Source organism: Muntiacus reevesi, chromosome 1 (genome assembly GCF_963930625.1).
Source record: "Muntiacus reevesi chromosome 1, mMunRee1.1, whole genome shotgun sequence".
In the NCBI taxonomy this organism is placed as follows: Eukaryota; Metazoa; Chordata; class Mammalia; order Artiodactyla; family Cervidae; genus Muntiacus; species Muntiacus reevesi.
The window spans coordinates 27,951,593-27,973,460 of record NC_089249.1 but is presented as its reverse complement, the minus strand read 5'-3'; the positions used below and the strand labels follow the sequence as shown (position 1 = coordinate 27,973,460).

At 44.4% G+C, this 21,868-nt stretch overlaps 1 protein-coding gene across 4 annotated transcripts in view; it reads left to right on the top strand.

Annotated features, from left to right (window-relative positions):
- The first annotated feature begins 1,192 nt into the window (after nt 1-1,192).
- The window catches only part of BMAL2 (basic helix-loop-helix ARNT like 2), a 102,517-nt gene continuing 81,841 nt past the window's right edge, over nt 1,193-21,868 (top strand). For 2 of the 4 annotated variants that reach the window (XM_065940015.1, XM_065940014.1), the window contains exon 1: nt 1,193-1,447. In XM_065940015.1, coding sequence (XP_065796087.1) covers nt 1,417-1,447 — 31 coding nt within the window. In that variant the 5' untranslated portion in view covers nt 1,193-1,416. The remainder of the gene's footprint in view (nt 1,448-21,868) is intronic. The other 2 variants (XM_065940016.1, XM_065940017.1) reach the window with 2 other exon arrangements.

Sequence of the window (21,868 nt, the reverse complement as noted above, 5' to 3'; positions counted from 1 at the left end):
CGTCCAACTCCCTCATCCTGAGTAGCTCTCAGGACACCCTAAGCAGCTAGTTACGACGCTGTGATGAAGAAGTCCCGAAGGAACAGTATTCGTTTTAGGCTGGTTGATGCAGAGCTTTGGTGTTTTCTCCGCCGTTCCTTCCCTCCACTACAAGACAAACTGTGACCTAGGAACCCTAGGGTCCTATGCGCGGGGAGCGAACCAGCATACTCTGGCTATGATGAGGGGCTAACAAATGGTCTCCAAAGAATCTTGCTTCTGGATTTACCCAACTGTCTCAGGACCCCAGATAGCTTCTTTGGGGACTCCTCCCTGTGAACGTGTCCTCATCTCTGCAGCCAAGCTGTTCCATGGCAGAAAAGACACTAGGGAAGTCCTCCTCCCAACCCCCCCACTCGGAACTCCTGCTCTCGCTCTGTAACTTCCACCACAAAATGATCTTCATCCATCCTTTACCTCCCCGCTCCACAACAAAAGCTATGACAAACCTAGACAGCTTATTCAAAAGCAGAGACATCACTTTAAGGTCCGTAGAGTCAAAGCTATGGTTTTTCCCGTGTTCATGTATGGATGTGAGAGTTGGACCATAAAGAAGGCTGAGCGCTGAAGAACTGACGCTTTGAAACTGTGGTGCTGGAGAAGACTTGAGAGTCCCTGGGACTTCAAGGAGATCAAACCAGTCAATCCTAAAGGGAATCAACCCTCAATATTCATTGGGAGGACTGATGATCGAGCTCCAATACTTTGGCTACTTGATGCGAAGAGCCGACTCATTGGAAAAGACCCTGATGCTGGGAAAGATTGAGGGCAGGAGGAGTAGGGGACGACAGAGGATGAGATGGTTGGGTGGCATCACCGACTCAATGGACATGAGTTTGAGCAAGCTCCGGGAGCTGGTGATGGACAGGGAAGCCTGGCGTGCTGCAGTCCATGGGGTCGCAAAGGGTCGGACACGACTTAGACATTGAACAACAATCTCCCCCCACCTCACCCCCCGCACACAAGGGGAGCAACTCCACACTGCAGAACACCAGACAGCGAATCTTGAAGTGATGGGGGAAACCTGCTTTAGACAGACGCGCTTCCAGCGAGGCTCCAGGCGCTGCTCGGCTGGCCTGCCCTCGCTTCGCCTCCCTCCGCCGCGGTCGGCGGGCGGGGCTGCCGTGACTCCGCCCCGCGCGGTCCCTTTCTCCCGCCCCCGGCCCGGCGGCGACTAGACTAGACCCCCGGGCGGGCGGGCCCCGGGCCGCACGCTCCTGAGCCCCGAGCTGCAGCGGGGCAACCGCGGCACCGGGCAGAGCCCTGCACGTGCCTGCGCCCCTCAGCGGGGCGGCCGCCTGGGCCGGCTCAGCGCTGGCCCGGGGCCCTCCATGCTGCGGGCCCCGGGGCTGCGGAGCCGGCCGGGTGGCTCCTGCGATGGCGACGGAAGCGGAGGCGGCGGCGAGAGGTGAGCTTGCGGGCGGGGGGCTCCCGCTGCGGGAGCGGCCGGTGCGCAAGGCCAGGTGCGCGCACTTTGCCGGGGGCTCTCCTCCGATCCTGCATCACCTCGGCGGGCTAGGGGGCCGAGGTCGTCCCTTGCGGCACAGGTGCGGATCGGCGCCCCGAGCATCCTCGCCCGGAGCGGGGGTGGGGGTGACGCCCGCGATCGCCGCCGGCTTTCGAACTGCCCGCAGCCCCATTTCGGGGCCCCGGGTCGGACGTTTCTGCGAGATGAGCTGGCGAGGGACCGTCCACCCAGCGACCGCGAGTAACCTCCTCCAGCCTACCGCTGGGCGCCCACTTCTCAGTCGGCAAGGACTGCTGCGCAGACTTCTTAGATTTCATTTTCCCCCTTTATAAACCATTTGCCATTAGCCGTTGAAGGAGCTCGGGCTCTGCGATCCTATCCCCTCTAAACTGGAAATTCTCACTTCTATTCGCTTCTTTAAAACCTGCCTAGCGGTGGATCGGGCAGGCGGGCGTGGGGAGTCAGGTCCCCTACATTTCTTACTCTTGAAAACCACAGATTGCACCGCGACAGCCCTCTGTCAGCGAGAGGCGGCTCTCATGCCATTTCAGCACTAGGAAAGTCATCCGTGGAATTTGTTTGTTTCGTTTTATATTATTTTGGAGTTTTTGTGAATTGAGTTGGAAGCGTTGCTACGTCTTTTTCCTCTCTTTGGTGTTCTCTGACAACATTCTCTGGTCTCTCCCATATGACTACTCATAATTATGGACTGATCATAAAATATTTGTTACTTAAGACGAACAGGAGGCAGGGAAAAAAACATGTAAATAACTAAAAGGCCGGCAGAGAGAAGTTCAGGGAAGCAGTTTGTTAAATCTCCACTTTGCTTTTAGAATATTGTGATGGGTTTAGATTCTTCTGGGAAATACAGCAATGAGAAGAGGTCTTTTGAAAATCTGATAAGGGATTTAGATCATGGGGAGGTTTCTGAAGTTCTGTCATTTGAATATTTGAAATCTTTCTGGTCTGTATGAAGATGTGAGAAGGCACTAGTTTGATAAGAGAAGGCAGTATTCATCATTTTAAGCCCAGAAATCCTGTTTTGGCTGTGACTGAACTCTGCCCTTTACTATGTCACCTGGGTTAAGTTATTTAGTGTTAGTCTCTTCGTGTGTAAAGTGGGGATAATTTTAGTATCTGTCTTATAGGATTGTTAGGATTAAATGAGATGTAAATATATATATATATTTTTTTATTTGGATATGCTTTTATTACTGATAAAATTTAGCATAGAGGTTGCAAGAATCATTTTGGACAGAAGTTTTGCTTTAAGTTTTTGTAATAGTTTCAACTCCTTGTTATTCACCATTTCTCCCTAAAAAGTCTTGTGCACGTTTATTTCTCTGCTCCCCCCCCCCCCCCCCCACCAAGAAGAGCCTGGAGAGAAGCACTAGTGTTTCACATTCCTGTGATTTTGATTGATTTTTACCTCCCTTTTCCCTTCCTCTTTTTTCTCCCTCTTTTACCGTCCTATGTTGGGCCATTGATGTCTGCGGACACTGGGTGTCTAGACAAATGCCCACCCTCCCTGGAATCTGCGTCCTTGTTTCTGATACCCTATTTAAGCTCTAGGCAGGGGATAGCTGATAATGACAAGCTTTGGCACAAATGATGATGTCTCACCCAGTGTTTCTGAAACAGCTGTCATCTCCCTCCTCATCCCAAATGGTTCTTCCTCCTGCCATAGTTGTGGTTCTCTCCTTTAATCCAGAAGTCTGAGAGTCTGTTTTACCTCCCCCTCTTCTATGCCCCCTAGGTTGACTACGCAGACCTTAGTTCTGTCCCATCTTCTCTACACTGCCATTCCTGGAGATCACACTCTGCTGCTGCTGCTGCTAAGTCGCGTCAGTCATGTCTGGCTCTGTGTGACCCCATAGACGGCAGCCCACCAGGGTCCTCTGATCACACCTTATTTGGATGGCTGCCTCACTTACTGCCTTTGACTCGGCCTCCCGAACACCCACCTTCTGTGCTGGCACCAGGGCACTATCCTATCCCTCCTTTGATAGGATCTTCAGTAGCGCTGCATTCCTATGTGAAAAAAGTTCAAGGTTCTCAACCCACCATTCAAGTCTTTTGGGCATCTGACCAGCCTTTGCAGCCTCATCCTGAGTTCTACTTCTTCGTCTTCCCGAGCTCCCTGTCTCCAAGCCTCTGTTCCTGTTTGAGAGCTCCTTGGACCGTGGTCTCTTTACCTTGACTCTGTAGTCTCCTCTGCCCCAAGCACCCTTCTTTTTGCAACTGGCCCTCATGACCAATATACCCCTCTCCTTCACCAGGCTAACTAGTTTTCTTGAAGATGTTTTTAAAGATATGCTATCCTTTAGGAGGGATTCCCTTTTAGCTCAGTTGGTAAAGAGTCTGCCTGCAGTGCAGGAGACCCGGATTCGAGCCCCTGGAGAAGGAAATGGCAACCCACTCCAGTATCCTTGCCTGGAAAATCTCATGGACAGAGGAGCCTGGTGGGCTACAGTCCATGGGGTCACAAAGAGTCGGGCACCACTGAGCGACTAACAGAATACTATCCTTTAGGAAACCTCTTAACACCCTTCTCTCTTAGCCAGAATATAGTTGAGGTGACTTTAGAGAGACCTCAACAAGAGTTTTTCTATGTACATGAAAGTCTAACCAAAGAGTAGACTTTGGTTACTCGCTCTATGACGTTATCCAGGGGCTGTGTTCCTTCTTTGTTTTTTAAAAAATTTTACTGGAATATAGTTGCTTTCCAATGCTGTTCGTTTCTGCTGTGCAGCAGAAGTGAATCAGTTACATGTATGCATGTGTCCACTCTTTTAGATTTCCTTCCCATTTAGTTTCCTGTGCTGGGTAGAAGGTTCTCATTAGTTGTCTGTTTTACACATAGTAGTGTATATATGTTGATCCCAGTCTCCCAAATCCATTCCACTCCCCTTTGGGCTTCCCAGGTGGCGCTAGTGGTAAAGAATCCACGTGTCAGTGCAGGAGACATCAGAGATGTGAGTTCCATCCCTGGGTCAGGAAGATTCCCTGGAGAAGGGCATGGCAGGCCACTCCAGTACACTTCCCTGGAGGATCGCATGGGCAGAGGAGCCTGGTGGGCTACAGTCCATGGGGTCCCGAAGAGTCAGACACGACTGAGGCAACTCAGCACACACCCCTTTGGTGACCATAAGTTTGTTCTCTACATCTGTGACTCTTTCCTTTGCAAAGAAGTTCATCCAAGATATAAATGTATTTAAATATGTATACACACACACACACATATATATATATAAAGTGCTTAGCACAGTTCTTGGGAAATAGTAAGTACTCCATAAATGTTAGCTTAATATAGTTGTTATTCATTTACAGCTTCAATTTGCTTCCTGAAAGTAATGAATCTCATGTCTATTAAGAAAGTATTGTTGCACTCAAGTGTGTTGTTGCACTCAAGTTAAAATTGGCCAAATATTTGAGCTTTTCTGGAAAAGGGGGGCATGAAAATACTCCTGCTAATTCAAAATATGGCTTACAGCAGGTAAGTCTTTACGACAAGTTTTTAGACAAAGAGTTTATTGCTGTTTACTGCATACCAGATGTTAACTTGGGGATGATCAAAATTAATCTTTTTTCAGTAAGAGGAACAAAGTCTCCACGGGGCCTCAGAGGGCCAGCGTTTATTGAGCTCCTATTATGTGCCAGGCATTTCTTGGCCTCATACCAGCCCTGTGATGTGGGTGATACTATCTCCCTTTCATCGATGAGGTGAAAAAACTGAAGCTGTAACCAGAAATTGACAAACAAACCTGAAGTTAAACTCTGTGACTCCTGACTGGGCTGCTCTTCTTTCTTTCCTGTCTGCTTGGATGGTTAATGGGCAGTTGTGCTCACTGCCAGACACTCTCTTTGTCTAAAGAGGGAGAATTATTGTTGCAACTTCTCCCATTCCTGGAGGAAAAAACCAAAACAGGTCTCTATATCAGAATCCAGGGCCACGGGTTTTTTCCCTCTGGCACAAAATCCCTCCAGATTCCTTTTTCCTAGGCAGATTGACATTCAAGCCTTCACAATAAAATGAAAATCAGGGAATTCTCCGATGGCCCAGTGGTTAGTGGTTAGGGCTCTCCTTCTACTTCAGGGGGCTTGGGTTCAATCCCTGGTCTGGGAACTAAGAGCCCACATGCCATGCAGTGCAGCCCAAAGGAAAAAAAAAAATCTAATAGTGGTGATATGGAAAAAAATCCCCATGGTTTGATTACACTGTTGAAAAAATTGAGGGAGCTGGTTTTGAAGATGGCCACCAAAAATCAGTTGGTACATAACATGATTGCCTGCTCACTTGTTTTTGATGGGTTGATGGTAAACAACAAGATTAAGCAAGCTGCCATGCCAAGTGACTGGCACCTTCTGGTAAATGATTCCAGACTCCTTGGAGTTAGGGAGCAGGCATTCTTGGGAGAGCAGCACCTGTCCCAAGGCTGACTGCCAGACGTGGTCTTGGGGCTAGGCATCCAGGGGGCAACTTTCTCACCTCCCCTTCCCCCACTCTTTACCATCCCCTGTTTTCACCTGTGATGTTATCATACCCAACTCTTTTAAGGGGGTAGTTCTGCAATTATGTAGTGGCTTAAATTCATTTTTGTGACTCATATCGAAAGTCACGTCCCAGTCCACTGTGCATAAGCTACTCTTCTTGTCCTTGTGCATTACTCAAGATAAACCAAGATGGGCTAAAAATGACTTTTGACATGTTTTAGGGGGAGGAAAGTGAGAGGAAAAGAGAGAAAGGTGGAGGAGTGAGAGAGGAGGGTTGGAGTAAAGAGAGAGGAGGAGAGAGGGAAGGAGCTGTGGAGAAACGTTGAAGACAAGGATGGAGGGGGTGGAGAAGGGGGTGGAGAGGAAAGGAACTGAACCCGGTGGGTCGGGGGAGGGCTGAGGAGGAATGGAGGTGAGGAGAGATGCAGGGGAGAAGGAAGGGTAGGGACTGCCACCCATCAGAGTTTGACTCCAGGAAAAAAAGAAATCTAATGTTTAAAATACATGGGAAAGCCAAAATATTAGTAAACAGTGATTTCAGTATACTTTTTTCCTTGTGGAAAGACTTCTCGATTCTGAAAAGCATGATCTGGACTTCCCTCATGGTACAGTGGATAAGAATCCGCCTGCCAACGCAGGGGACATGGGTTCAATCCCTGGTCTGAGAAGATTCCACTTGCTGCAGAGCAATTAAAGCCTCTGAGCCACAGCTACCGAGCCTGAGCTCTCGGGCTCACGGGCCACAACTACTGAAGCCTGTGCACTCTAGAGCCTGTGCTCCGCAACAAGGGAAGTTTCCACAGTGAGAAGCGCACACATCACAATGAAGAGTAGCCCCCGTGCTCCACGACTAGAAAAAGCCCAGACTAAACAACAAAGAACCATCAGCACAGAAAAAAAAAAAAAAAAAAAAAAAAAAAAAATAGAAGAAGAAAAAGCATGATCTCTTTCTGTGTGGTGAACATTAATTAGAGCATCCTTTTGAAATCTCTTCCTTTGTATAATGTTCAGGATGTCTTAAACAAGATAATAAGATGTCATTCGATAGCCCTAATCTCAGTTGCCTTGAGCTGAAGACCTCGGGGCCTGCATCCAGGTGGTTAGTCAGTGTCAGCACCGCCAGGGGCTCAGAGAGCCAGCAAGAGCCAAGTGCCTCATCTACGCAGCCCCCAAATTTTTAAACTTAAAATACTTTGAAACTAGTTAAAATATTTAAATCAGTCTAGGTATATAATATTAAAATTCTCATTTGAAAATACTTAATTGTTGGGCATGATAGGAAATTTGTCATTTATCTAAGTAGATTTCTGGGATTTCGTTTCTCTAGTCTTCAATCTTATGATTTAAATCTCTAGATAGTATCTTTACAGAGAGCAAGAAGCAAAGAAGACTGGAGGAAAAGGAAATATAGCGAGAATCCTTCTTCCACTCAACCTGGTTTGCATAATAGTGACGTGAAGGTGCAAGTTGCTCAGTCCTGTCCAACTCTTTGCGACCCCATGGACTGTACAGTCCATGGAATTCTCCAGGCCAGAATACTGGAGTGGGTAGCCATTCCTAGCCGTTCCCTTCTACACGGGATCTTCCCAACCCAGGTCTCCTACATTGCAGGCAGATTCTTAACCAGCTGGTAAAGCCCAGGTTTGCATTATAAGAGATTTACAATTGCAGGTCCAGATGATTGCCATAAAAGAGCAATTCCCAGTACATTCAAAATGTTTCACTTACAATATTTTATTGAATTTTTTAAATGCTATTTTTAAATTAATTTTATTTATTTATTTATTGGCCATACTGCACAGCATGTGAGATCTTTCTTCCTGGATGAGGGATTGAACTCAGGCCCCCTACAGTGGAAGCCCAGAGTCTTAACCACTGGGCCACAAGGGAAGTCCTGTTAATTTTTTTACTTAGATAAGAAATACACTTTACCCTCTGTTCCAAGCAGAGCACAGGGGGAGTGGAGGACCATCCACTGGCTTTCTTTCTCAGCACATCGCCACTGCTTCTCCTTTACACGTCCTAGACTTAGTTATGTGAGGGAGTCTGCCTTCCCTGGTATGGTCCAGGCCTCTCCTCAGGCCGTGGGCTGCTCCTAGACTGCCCTGTCCTCCCTCCAGATGGGCCTGTAGGGGTCCCCTGTAGTTTTGAAGGCCAAGCTCAGGTGTCACTGTGTTCCCTCTACCCCTGGAACAGAAGAGCTGGTGCAGGAAAACAGCATGAACTTTGGAGTCAGGTCAGTGGGAGTATGTGTGTGTGCGTGCTCAGTCATGTCCAACTCTTTGCAACCCATGGACTGTAGCCCACCAGACTCTTCTGTCCGTGGAATTTTCCAGGCAAGAACACTGGAGTGGGTTTCCATTGCCTAATCCAGGAGTGGGAGTGTGGGTGCCAGTTAATATACTAGCTCTGTGACCTTGACCAAATTATTTAACTTCTCTGAGCCCCAATTTCCTCATCTATAACATGGGGGTAAAAAATTACCTAACTTGAAGAGTCATGTGTCAATTAAATGAGATGATTCCAAGCTAGTGAAATCTGACCTTCAACAGATGAGTTTTCTTCTCCTCATGAACCCTTCCCAGAACTTCTCCTACCTGCTGATGGAAATGATTCTTCCCTTCTATTTCCTCACTGTAGTTTTTGGCATGCCTACGAGAACCGTGTGCCCACTTGCCATGGCTTGTTTAGGTACGTATCTTAGCTGCATCCTTGGGTTGCACATCCCTAAGAGAGCAGGGTTGGACCTGGCTCATCTTTACAGCCTTCACCTCCTTGCACTTATTAAGTACCTAACCAAGCTTTTTGATTGTAAGTGACTGTTGGTTTGAGGTACTGACAGGGCTGGTTTATTCATAAAGCATATTGCTGTTCTAGGCAAACAGAGATGAAGAAACGGATGAGACAAGCAGAAGGATTAAAGAGCTTATAAAAGGAGAGATGAAAAACAGTCAAAATATGTGTTGTAAAGACAGAACCTAGCATAAGCTATGGTTTAACTGCTAGGAGTGAGCCTCCCCACCCACATTTGGGAAGAATTATATCTAGTTTGTGGGGGAGTTGGCTTTCAGAGAAGGGGTCAAGTTTAGTATAGAAGGGTAGATAACTTGTGGAGGCAGCAAAGAGGGTCATCCACAACAGAGATTAGACGTGTATGTGGAAAATCGTCAGTGATGTGCTTGGAAGAACTGGTGCTGATCTGGCTGGGAAAAGTGGGAAAGGAAGAACTGACCTGTCTTTGCCTTGTTAATGTCGCCCAGCACTGCCTTCCCACCCTGTGATGTGGCAGGACAGCTAATGTGGAAAACCTGTGTTACAGGCTCCGGAAGGAAAGATTCGTGCATATTCTTTTTGGTCCCTGGCCAGCAAGAGACCGGTTGTATCACCCTGAAAGGTTACTTGCGGCGTATTTCTGACCAGAAAGAAGAACATTAGAGGTCCTGGTTCCTGCCAGATGATTAGTTATACTGTCTTAGCTTTCCCTCCAGGTGCATCTGGGCCACTACTTTCGCCCATCCTCTCTTCCCTGAAAAAAAGTAGCTGCTTCTGTCTTTAAATCCATTTCACATTATTCTTCTTAAAAGCATCACTAGTGCTCATTATTCCTGTTGCAGCCTGCTGGGAAGCAGGTTTCTGGACTTCCATCCTCTGTCCAGCATCATGGCCACTGACGTCCTCCTCTTATGGACATGTGCTCTAGACCTCCTTGCAGACCCTTCCTATGCAGCCCCAGGGTGCAGGACTGAACAGAACTATCAGCCTTGACGTCCAAAACAAGCAGTGAAAGTTTATAAACCAAAAGGACTCCATTGCCGTGCACATCGGAACACATTCTTAAAAGAACACTCCTGCAAACGACTGTGTGTGATAACATCAGAAGATGTTCTTTGTTGATTCAGACTCAGTGAAGAGGTTCTCTGGCATGGAAGTTACTCAAAAGCAGAAACACTTATGTACATCAAAATACCTCTTTAGCTTTTCTTCTTCGGAGAGGAGAAGAGAGGGAGAAGAGATTGTTGTTGAGCCTGGATGGTACCAAGGTATAGGCATTTTATAGACAGACTGTAGAAAAGAGATCAGTATACCATGGGCAGAATTGAAATTGAACACTTTACAGAGTAGAGATCAGTATATGTTTAAATTAATAGAAGATTGTGATGATTAGTAATTGTTTTGTCAAAATCTAGAGAACAGTTTTGATTGAAAAATTGAACACAGTTGCCGGCTTTATGTTTATTTCTATCCTCAACCTCCTGGGCAGAGAACTGGATTTCCACTTTGACTTACGTGGTACCCAAAGGCAGGCCATGCTCACACTATCTTGGAGACAAACAATATGGCCTTCCAGGGAGACCATCTCTTTTCTCTAATGAGTCATCCAGGCAACAACACTGACCTAGAAAAGAGAGACCAAACCCAATTTCCCTTGCATCCTGGGGTTAGTGGCTTCTTTAGGACAATTGTCTTTTCTTTACCTTTCAACTTGAGTTCAACTAGCACTTTTGGCCCGTCAGTTTCTTTCAGCAGTAACCATTGCTACTTCTGGAACATGTGGGTCACAAACCATGCAGCCTGATCTTAGACGCACATTGGAATTCACACCTCATCTTTTAGAAGACATCTAGGACAAATTCTTTATCAAGAGGTTTTAAAGTAATTTTTTGTTAGCTGTTTGTTTAGGAAGAGACTGAAGACAGCTTTGGATTCTGATCATCATTGTAACTATGATATGTTAATACATAAACAATATTAAAGTCATTAATGTCATGTTGGGTTTTATTATTTTAAAAACTCATACTTATTTCAGTTTGTAGGGCCTTAGCATTTTCTTATTGCAAAGTCAGTGCTTCTTCTTTCACCCCCTTTTAAAGGGTCTTTCTTCTTTCTAGAGTAATCACCACTAGGTGAAAAGATACATAAATATTTTTGTGAGCACTGATGAATTCTTTTTCTCAGAGTTAACTGAAGGTGTCTTATTTTGTTGATATGTTAGAGGTAAGGAACCATGATATCTTTTGTAGGTTTTGTATAGAATCTGACATATCAAGTCATGCCTGACTAGTATTGATCATGACGATAGTCTATATCATGTTTTCTGTTTACTCATAACCTGCAAGAATTGTATTTGCCTGTGTAACAGTGATGCGGGTATAGCTCATCAAAATTGTTTCTGTTCTTTTTGGAGAAACTTGCTGATGTTGAAAGTGCTGAACCCTGCATTCTCCTTATTCTTGAGGATCAATCAGTCCTGGACAGAGTTAGGGGAATTTTCTGTTTCAGTGTGGAACAAATTCTGATGAACTGCTTTTTCTTGCTCTTGCCCATCCCTGGATTAGGTTATAATGCCTATGGAAGGTTGGCCTTTTCTGGAATAGTCACCATCAGGGAAGCATTCTTAGGTGCTTATATCACTCTGATTACATTCTGCATCACAACGAATGGTTTCCCATGACTCTGATTTCCTTATAGTCATCATGGGTGTTTTTGTTCCCTCTTTGCCCCATTTCAAAAGCTTAGCATGGATGATTCTCACCTTTTGGTTCTTCTAAATAGTTAATAATTCTTAACATTTACTATGTGCTAGTTGTCTAAATGCTTTACATGGTATAATTCACAAATCTTCAGCAAATCTATAAAGTAGGTACTATTATTGTTTCATGTTTCTTTTTTAAAAATTCTTTTTAATTGGAGGATAACTGCTTTACAATATTGTGTTGTTTCTTCCATGCATCAGCATGCATCAGCTATAGGTATACATATGCTTCCTCCCTCTTAAACCTTCCTCCCACCTCCCACCTCATCCCACCCCTCTAGGTTGTCACAGAGCACCATAATTGACTTCCCTGCATCATATAGCAAATTCCCACTGACCATCTATTTTACACATGGTTATGTACATATTTCTTTTTTTTGGCCACACAGCATGGCATGTAGGACCTTAGTTTCCGAAGCTGGGATGGAACCTGTGCCCCTTGCATTGGAAGCATGGAGTCATAACCCTTGGGCTATCAAGGAAGTCCCTGTTGCATATTTCTCATGAAGAAATTGAGGCAGAGATTTTAAGTACATTCCCCAAGGTAAAGTTTCCTTAGTAAGTAGCTGAACCAGGATTAGAACCCAAACAGACTGGCCTCCAGAGCTTTTATCCTTGTCTGCCATGCCTGCTAGACCTCTGGGAAGGTGGAAGTGAACCTGTTAGTCGCTCAGTCATGTCCAATTCTATGTGAGCCCATGGATTGTAGCCAACCAGGCTCCTCTGTCCATGGAATTCTCTAGGCAGGATACTGGAGTGGATTGCCATTTCTTCCTCCCGATCCAGGGATTGAACCAAGTCTCCTGCACTGCAGGTAGAGTCTTCAGCATCTGTCACCAGGGAAGCCCATAGACCCCTGGAGGAGGTGCCATCTCTGTGATATGCTGATGTCTAAGATTGAACTTCTCTGAGGAGGGAGTATGGAATATTTACCTTTTTTGGCTTTGAGAAAATCTGAGCTCTCTCACCTTATAATTGTGTCATCTTTGGCACGTGTATCAATCAGGGTTCAACCAGAGGAGCAGAACCAATAGGGGATATGTATAGTGAGAGATTTATTACAAGGAATTGGCTTATGCAAATGCGAGGTCAGGCCACAGCACTGGAGTTCGTAGGGCCGGCCATCAGGAAAGGCAGGCTGGAGCTCTCAGGCACAGGCTGAAGCAGCTGTCCTTAGGCGGAGTTTCTTCTTCTTTAGGGAAACCTGGTGGGGAAGAATTCACCAGGAATGCAGGATACCCAGGTTCAATCCCTGGATCTGGAAGATCCCCTGGAGAAAAGAATGGCAAGCTACTCCAGTATTCTCACCTGGAGAATTCCATGGACAGAGAAGCCTGGCGGGCTACAGTCCATGGGGTGTCAAAGAGACGGACACAGCTTAGTGACTGACACTTTCACTTTTGCTTTCACTTTCAGCTGTTTTTAAGGCTTTCAACTGATTAAATCAGGTCCACCCAGATTGTCTAGGCTAACTCTAGATCAAGGGTCCCTAACCCCTGGGCTGTGGACAGGTACTGGTTCGAGGTCTGTTAAGAACCAGGCCTCACAGCAGAAGGTGAGCTAGGATGAGCGAGTGAAGCTTCACCTGCTGCTCCCATCAATCACATTACTGCCTAAACCGTGAAACTGGTCCCTTGTGTCAAAAAGGGTCTACTCAAAAGGGACTACTGCTCTAGGTAACCCTAGCCCTGACTCTAACCCTGACCCTAATCTAGGACAGTTTCCCCTGTTAAGGACAACTGATAATAGAATTTAATCACAGCTACAAATACAGCAACACTTAGATTTATATCTAACCGAGTGACTGAGGACTGTAGCCAGCCACGTTGACACAAAGACCATCACAGCAAGTGACTTCATTTCTGTGAACCTGTTTCCTCACGTGGTAAACCATCACCATAGGGCTGTTATGAGGACTGGACAAAATTAGGTGTAAAAATATTACTGCCTGGTGTGGGAGGATTCAGTGCAAGATTATTAATTGATGGTGGTGGTGGAAATGGGGGTGGTAACAGTAGCAGCCCCTGTGGTCTCACCTATGGTAGTGATTTCATCCCCTTTTGTCTCTCCTGTTCATTCTGGTTCACTGCAGTGGTTGCTGCCTGATTGACCTTCCTGCCTAAAATCTCTTCTTATCCATCTTTGTTTTTTTCTTTAAGACCATATTGGAGGCTTAAAGTAACTCTCTACTCCCTACATCTTTGAAAAAATGTCTCCCTGACATCCTGACCCACTGTGTTTATAGCGTTCCTCAATATTTCGGTGCAATGGTGTAGCTCCCCTTGCTTGCTTAAAGCTTGTGGGAGGGAGAACTTCCTCTCCCAGTGGCACTGAATGTTTTTTTTTTTTTTTTTTTTTTTTAAATTTCTGCAATGATTGAGTGGGAAATGAATGAGAACTGTTTCTCCAAAACAGGCTGTTGTATTTAAGTCCTGTTTTGTTTTTTTAATTAATTAATGTATTTATTTTGGCAGTGCTGGGTCTTCGTTTCTGTGCTCTGGCCTTCTCTAGTCATGGAGATGGTGTGGTGTGTGGGCTTCTCATTGTAGGGGCTTCTTTTGTTGCAGAGCACAGGCTCTAGAGCACGCAGGCTTCCATAGTTGTGGCTCACAGTCTTAGCTGCCCCAAGACATGTGGAATCCTCCCTGACTAGGAATTGAACCCATGTCCCCTGCATCAGCAGGCGGGTTCTTAACCACTGGGCCAGGAAAGTCCCTGTTTCTGTCTCGTTTGTTGAAACTGTAGTGTAACACACAGCTGGGCGTCTTATTTCTGAACCTCAGTTTCCTCCACGGTAAGGTGAATGAATTGGACAGGATGGTTTCTTTTGTTCCTTTTCCCTCCTCTTAATCTTTTATTACAAGTTAAGAAAATCAGATATATCTATATTTTAGGGTTTTCTCCAAATATTTTATAACTATTTTTATCTTTTTGAACAAAAAGTTTCTTCCCCACCAGATCAAAAGAGAACATTAAAAGGCAGTACTTTGTTATAGTTGAATCAGATAGTACATAAAGAATTAGCCAAGAGAATTTTCCACTTCCCCACTCCATCAGATGAGAAATAGCACATTAATGAATGAACTTAGGAACTGTGAAAGTCTATAGGAATAACATCTTTGGCATTGAATGTCATCCAGAAAGTGAGTGGGCTGCATACCTTAACACTTTAAGATCATGTACCAGATTTTAGTCACTGAAATTCATCAATGATACCTTTTCCCAGTAGTTTGTCCTTTTCCTCCATTTCACTGCACCACCAGCCGCACTCGAGCTGGGTAATACCAGCAGAACCCCAGGATACGCAGGAGGATTGATTAAATTTCCAGTTCTGTGAGGAAGAAGTCTCTGGTCACCTGTATTCCCAGCCTCTAGAGCATGGTGTCCGCCTTGTAGTAGCTTGATGAATATGTACTGATGGCATGACATGCAGACGTCTTGGGATCACAGCTGACAGCTTCTGCTCATCCGGTGACTAGCCCAATAGGGACTAGACTAGCTCTTCTCCTTCCATGCTCTTTCTACCTGTTGTACCTACTGTGCTGCAAACTGGGGAACTGGTTTTTGGGTTCATTCTGAGGTTTGGAAGCTCCAAAGTTTCTATCCCTCTGTATCCTGCTTCTCCCATTCACACCCACGCAACTGGTTTGTGTTCCACCCTGAATGCTGCACCCTCATGATCAGATATGGAGAACCTTGCAGGAAATCCAAGACACCTTATTTTAAAGCCATTTTTAGTACCTAGTCTGATGGGAATGCTGTAAGCAAATCCACATCTCACCTCACACATGCTCTGGAATATAAATGCCTTTTGTGCAGAGCAGGTCTGGGAGTGCCTCAGCCCCTCCTTCCTAGTAGGAGGTGTTTGTCACGTAGGAAACCAGATTCCCCTCTGGCCCATTTTGAGCCAGGAGGCTCAAGATAGCCCATGCAATGAACACAACTTAATCCCCACACTCCGTGACACCCTTGCATTGCTCACTATCCTACTCCCAGACTGCTTCTCCACCCCAAAGTGGATCCTTTCTCCTACTTGCTGAGTGATTGTCCGAGCCCACTGTAACATTCCTATCTCTTCCATACTGTCAGCCTTGTGCTCACCTCTGTGACTCTGACTTGGGTCTCACTTTGCCTATGCTGTATTTGGTCACAGTGAATAGCTCCCTCCTCTCCCCCTCCCCTTTTCTTGTTCAACACACCAGCCAGACATTTGGTTTGAAAATGTAAATGTCATGCTGGTCACTTTTGCAGATGGCATATTTTGAGGAGGCTTAGTCAATCTGGTAGATAGAATCTGAATCCAAAAAGATGTTGATAGGGTGATATCAAAGAAGATGAAACTTAACAACCAAAAAAAGGGCCAGCATCTAAGTGTAAAACAAAATGCACATCTTTGAAATGATAAAGATGTGACTTAACAATAACAACCAAAAAAAGGGCCAGCATCTAAGTATAAAACAAAATGCACATCTTTGAAATGATAAAGATGTGACTTAACAATAGCCTGTAGAAAAGACAAGTTTAGGTTTACTCCAAAAAGCCCCTGTTGGGAGTCAGGAGGCCCCTGTTACATCAATGTGTGGCTGTATGGTAAAGGGCAAGGAACTGAATCAACTATGAGACTCTGTTTCTTTCTTGGAAAAAAGGGGAGCTATACTGGATCATCTCTCATGTCAGTTACAGTTCTAAAATTACATAAACAAATGAATCAACAGTTTAAAGTGAAGGCCCAATATGTAAACTAAAAGCTAATGCAGTCTTATAAATAGTGAGAGTATAATCAGAACCTTTTCCATCAAAGTTCTGTTCTCCTCTCTGTGGACTAGACAGCTCTTGGATATTGAATACCAATCATACCACATGTCAAAGTATTTTTAACCAAAGTATATTCAGAAGAGAGCTAGCTAGTGATAAGGCAACCTATGGGTAATGTTTGAAAGAATCACATGGTTTGGTTTAGATGAGAGAGGGATTTAGGACAAAAGTGTGAATATTATGGTTGGCCATCAAAGCTTGAAGAGTTTTATGCTCTATACACCTGGAGAAGAAAATGGCAAGCCACCCCAGTATTCTTGCCTGGAGAATCCCATGGGCAGAGAAGCCTGGCAGGCTACAGCCTTGCGTCCATGGGGTTGCAAGAGTTGGACATGGCTTAGTGATTAAAGCAACCAACCATTCTCCATACAAATTATCTAAGCTGCTACCTCCTTCCTGAAACCTTTATGGAGTGCTGTGACCCAGATTTCTCAAAAGACACCTTCCATTCTACCTTGCGTTTGAGTTACGTCTGTGCTTTTTGGGCTTCCTAGATAGCACTAGTGGTAAAGAACCTGCACACCAGTAAAGGGGACACGTAAGAGATGTGGGTTCAGTCCTTGGGTTGGGAAGATCCCCTGGAGGAGAGCTTGGCAATCCACTCCAGTATTCTTGCCTGCAGAATCTCATGGACAGAAGAACCTGGCGGGATACAGTCCTTAGGGTCACAAAGAGTCAGACATGACTGAAGTGACTTAGGATGCATGTTCTTATCTGGCTGAACTCTTTGAGGGTGAACGGCATGTCATACTTATCCTTGCATCCTCTCTAGGTTCTAATGCAGTGCCTCGCACAATAATAAGTATGCAACTGAACGGAAACTTATTAGACTTATCAGACATGGAGATGATGGATAGAAATTATAGAGAGATTTTTTGACCTTCCAAGAAGTAAACTTTTCTAATAATAAAAATGTCTTAAAAGTACACGGATAACTGTGTAATTCATTGCACAACCCACTCTTTAGAATGGATAGTTTAAAAGGTGCCAGTTGTTGGTGAGAATAGGGCAGCTGGAAGTCACACTGATACTGGCGGAAATGTGAAAAGGCACAACCGCTTAGGGACACAGTTTGGCAGTTTTCCCAAAAACACCTTGCAACCGAGTCATTCTATGTCTATGAATTTACCTACCCAAGATAAATGAAAACATTGCCTACAAAAGATTTGTAGCCTTATTTACAATAGCCCCCAATTAGAAATAAGCCAAATGGACTATCAACAAATGAATTAAATGGATAAACAAGTTTGTTGCCAACCCAATAGAACATACATCAACAATAAGACCACACAACATGGATGAATCTCAGAACGTAATGAGGAAAAGAAGCCCAACTCAAAAGAATATGTCTTATGATTCTATTTATATGAAGCCTAGACAATGCAGACAAATGGCTAAAGACTAAAAGCAAGTCATATTTGCCTTGAATTGAGGTAGAGGGAAGGGCATGGGAAACATTTTCCCATTTTTTTCATATCTTAATTTTATGGTGGTTTTGATATATAGAAATTTTAACTTTTTAATGTAGTAATTTCCTTCCCAGTTTTTACCTTTGGCATCGTACTTTGAAAGTCCTCACTTTAAGATTATTTAAATATCCACACATTTTATTTTATGCTTTTATGATTTTATTTTCCTACACTTAACTCATTCATCCAGCACAGATTAATTTTGGTAAATAGAAGGAAATAGAGATTTCATGTTTTCCAAATAGGTAAGGATTTGACCTGATACTAGCTATTGCATATTCCATCATTTCCGCAACTATTGAATGTGGGTGGTATATCAAGGATTATGTTAAACTAACACAAACATGGTCTCTGGCCTGAAGGAGCTGTGTCTGGTGAGAGAGATGGACTGGTGATGAGACAGTTACAGTGAAGTGAGATCAGCTCAATGATGGTGTCACTTACAAGGTACTACTGGATTACAGGCATTTCCAGTTACGGGCGTGCCTGGAGAAGAGAGCCAGGGGGCAATGTGACATGACTGGGACTATTACTTGGTGCCCTGTGGCCGCTGCCTGGGTCATGAATAAGAGAGTGGCATGGAATCTGGCTCATAGGGACTTTTATTTCATGTCATCTTAAATTCAGTGGGGAGCTATACACCTGAAACTAACACAACACTCTAAGTCAACTATACTTCAGTTAAGAAAATTCAGTGGGGAGCCACAGTTGAATTTTGAGCAATGGAATGGAATACTCAAGATATTGTGCAGTGATCCTACTGCTAGGGGACTGCATACTGAGTAGTCTCATAGTGCTCTGCTTTTTTGCTATGAAAAAAAGTTTTCATAGCAAAATCACAGTTTTGAATGTTGTGTTTGGTTGTTGATCAATGTCTCAGGTTACCTTCTTCAGAAGGGGTAGGAGAAATTGTTTGTTTTCTAATTATAAGAGGGTTTTCATGCAGAAACCTGAACTATCTGATACAATACCTCTGATTTAATCTCTTAATAGCTCTGCAGCTGCCCCTGAATTTGACTCAGACCTCAGTCATCTTAAACAGTTACATAATCGTTCAATCTGACCATTTGTGTGAGGTTAGAGAGAGATGCTTGTTGGTGTCCCTTTGGCCATAAGCCCATTAAACCCAATTCAGATAAGTAATTAATGTCCTACCTACTATCTGTCTAGCAAAACTTTGTAGATTCCAAGAGGCATCAATCTTTATTTCCTTTTTTAAAATTAAAGCTCTGTAAGGTAACTCTAGTCTGTAGCATAATCTCTATTCTGTAGATGAGCGATCCGCAGAGAGAGTAAACCACTCCCCTAGAGGCACATCGTGCACTAGGGGGACTTGGACCAGAGTGCCCTTGTTGTACCGCCTGATGGCCATTCAGCCCCATGGTCGGTGAAGGTGGTGGGATGCCCCTGTGTGGGGAACAGTGTTGTTGCAGTGGGGGCTGAACTTGAGCTGGGCTCCATGAAGTCCACACAGTCAGGACGTTCTTCCCTTAGAAGAGTCCTCAGAAACCAGTACAGGTTGTCAAGTCACTTAGTCTCTCCCCATCAAGAAGCAGTGTTGGACTTCCCTGGTGGTCCCGTGGATAAGAATCTGCCTGCTAAGGCAGGGGACATGGGTTCAATCCCTTGTCAGGAAAGATTCTACATGCTGCAGAGCAGCTAAGCCCATGCACCATGACTTCTGAACCTGCATGCTGCAATCACTGAAGCCCATGCACCTAAAGCCTGTGCTCTGCAAAGAGAGAAACCACTGCAATGAGAAGCCCATACACCACAATGAAGAAACTTGCTGCAACTGGAGAAGGCTCCCGGCAGCAACAGAGACCCAGCACAACTCAAAAATAAATAAATAAATAGTAATAAAACGAAGCAGTGCTTTTGGCAGACTGGGGGCTGTTCTCTGCCACCAACAATAACCCTTTATGAACTCTGTGGTGTCCCAGTTCTTTCCAAAACATTAAACATGGCGCCTGATGGATGCTTTCAATCAGTCATCCCATGTAGCTGCCACTGTCTGAAATCAATAGTTAACTGCCCTCTGCAACAAAGGGAATCCTCTATAGGCAGATAACGCTTGTGGAAAGTTTCTTCTTAACTCTTTTCTTAAACACTTTGCCAGCAGACCTCTCTTTCACCCACAGTTGAGGACAAGGATCAATCTGAATTCCTATATATTTGATTAGAAACTCCCTGCTTCTTCTCTTTAGGAAAACATTAAAATGTGCTTTGTAAGTGGTTCAGTACCATCTCATCTTCAGCAGCACCAAATTAGTGGCATCAGCAGTCTGTATTCACTCTTTGGTTTTAAAAAACAATGTAAGAAGGGCTGCATGTATTACTCTTCAAATAGTGGTATACATTTATCCTTTCAAGAAATACCCAAGGCATATGAATAACAGAGAGCCTTGGAGGGAATATTTACTTTTTCTAAATTAAAAAATGAGTTAATTGTAGAAAATTTGAAATTTTTAATTTTTAAGCAATTTTAAGGGAAGGAAAATAAATACACTCACATATTCTTTACTTTCTGTATTCTGATGCCTTGACATCTGGGGCGTTGCTGATGCTGGAGGGACTGCCCCTACCATGATGAGCCCATTGAGAGTCAACAACTTACCTGTGAGTGCACTTTTCAAATACACATCAGCCAATTCAGAGCCCACACCCCAGCCACCTCCTCTATTAGAATCTCACACACTGGCCTGCTATCCACCCTGAATGCCCCTGGGCCAGGTACCAGACAGCTGGGGATAGCCCCAATGTTCCATGTGCTGCTGAAGTCATTCAGAGTAGCCAGTCCTAATACTGCTCAGCCTGTCTTGCCCATTCCCTCCCACAAACCACAGTAGAGAAACTTGCCCACAAACTCCCCTCTCCCTCTGCTTCTTGACTGGCCCTGGCATGCTTCTTCCATGTGGCCTGGCATGCTTCTTCCTCTTAGAAACTGTGAACCACAGTCTACTGTTTTGTTGGTAATTATCTTCTCATCTTTTGGCCTTAGTATACCTCAAATCTTCTATTCATATACTTTTTTTTTAGGCAATAAAGAACCCAAAAAGTCATACAAAATGTAATATTTTTTATAGCATATACTGGGGCTTCCCAGGAGACATAAGAGATGCGGGTTCGATCCCAAGGTCAGCAAGATCCCCTGGAGGAGGGTATGGCAACCCACTCTACTATTCTTGCCTGGAGAATCCCAAGGACAGAGGAGCCTGATGTGCTACAGTCCATAGGGTTGCAAAGAGATGGACATGACTGAAGTGACTTAGCACAATGACAATGACACATAGCATTTACCATTTCATAAATAATTAGAAAACATCGTATTTAAAAGCTCCAGTGTGGTCCATCACAGGGTTACACTCTGGTTTTTAAGTTGTTCCCTTTGTTGATACCTTTAGGTTGTTTTCAGGTATACACTGTTGAAATATTTTAATTCATTTCCCTATACAAAAGCCTTTATGTATGTCTTTAATATTTTTAGGATAAACTCAAAGAAATAGAATATATGGGCCAACGGATATAAATATCTGTTTCCCTTGATACAGTTTCCCAAATTTCCTTTTAGAAATGGTTATGCCAGTCATCACTTTCACCAGAAGTATATGAAACTGTTAAGAGTGTCTCTCTTCTCACCTCTTTCCCTTCTTCAAGGCTCCCTTGTGAGTACAATAATTTATTAGGATAAGGGGGGAAATTCCCTTTTTTTTCAGTGCAGTAATTCTGAGGTGATCTGTATTGTGATCAGACCAAATTTGAAGGAATTGACCATAGTGGGTTTATGAAAGCTAATGACTCTTGTGTATTTCAGAACTAGAAAGTGAGGTTGGCATTTGTTTGAGCCTCACTGCTATTTCCAGATGTTGTTCCCCACTGTCACTTACTGAGAGGCATGCCTCAGAGATATTGCAGGTTTCATTTCAGACCATTGCATTATTGCCTTATGCAAAATATCATAATAAAATGTGTCACACAAATTCTCTGGTTTCCCAGTGGGTGTGCGCATGTGTGTGTGTGTGTGTCAGTCACTCAGTCATGTCCGACTGT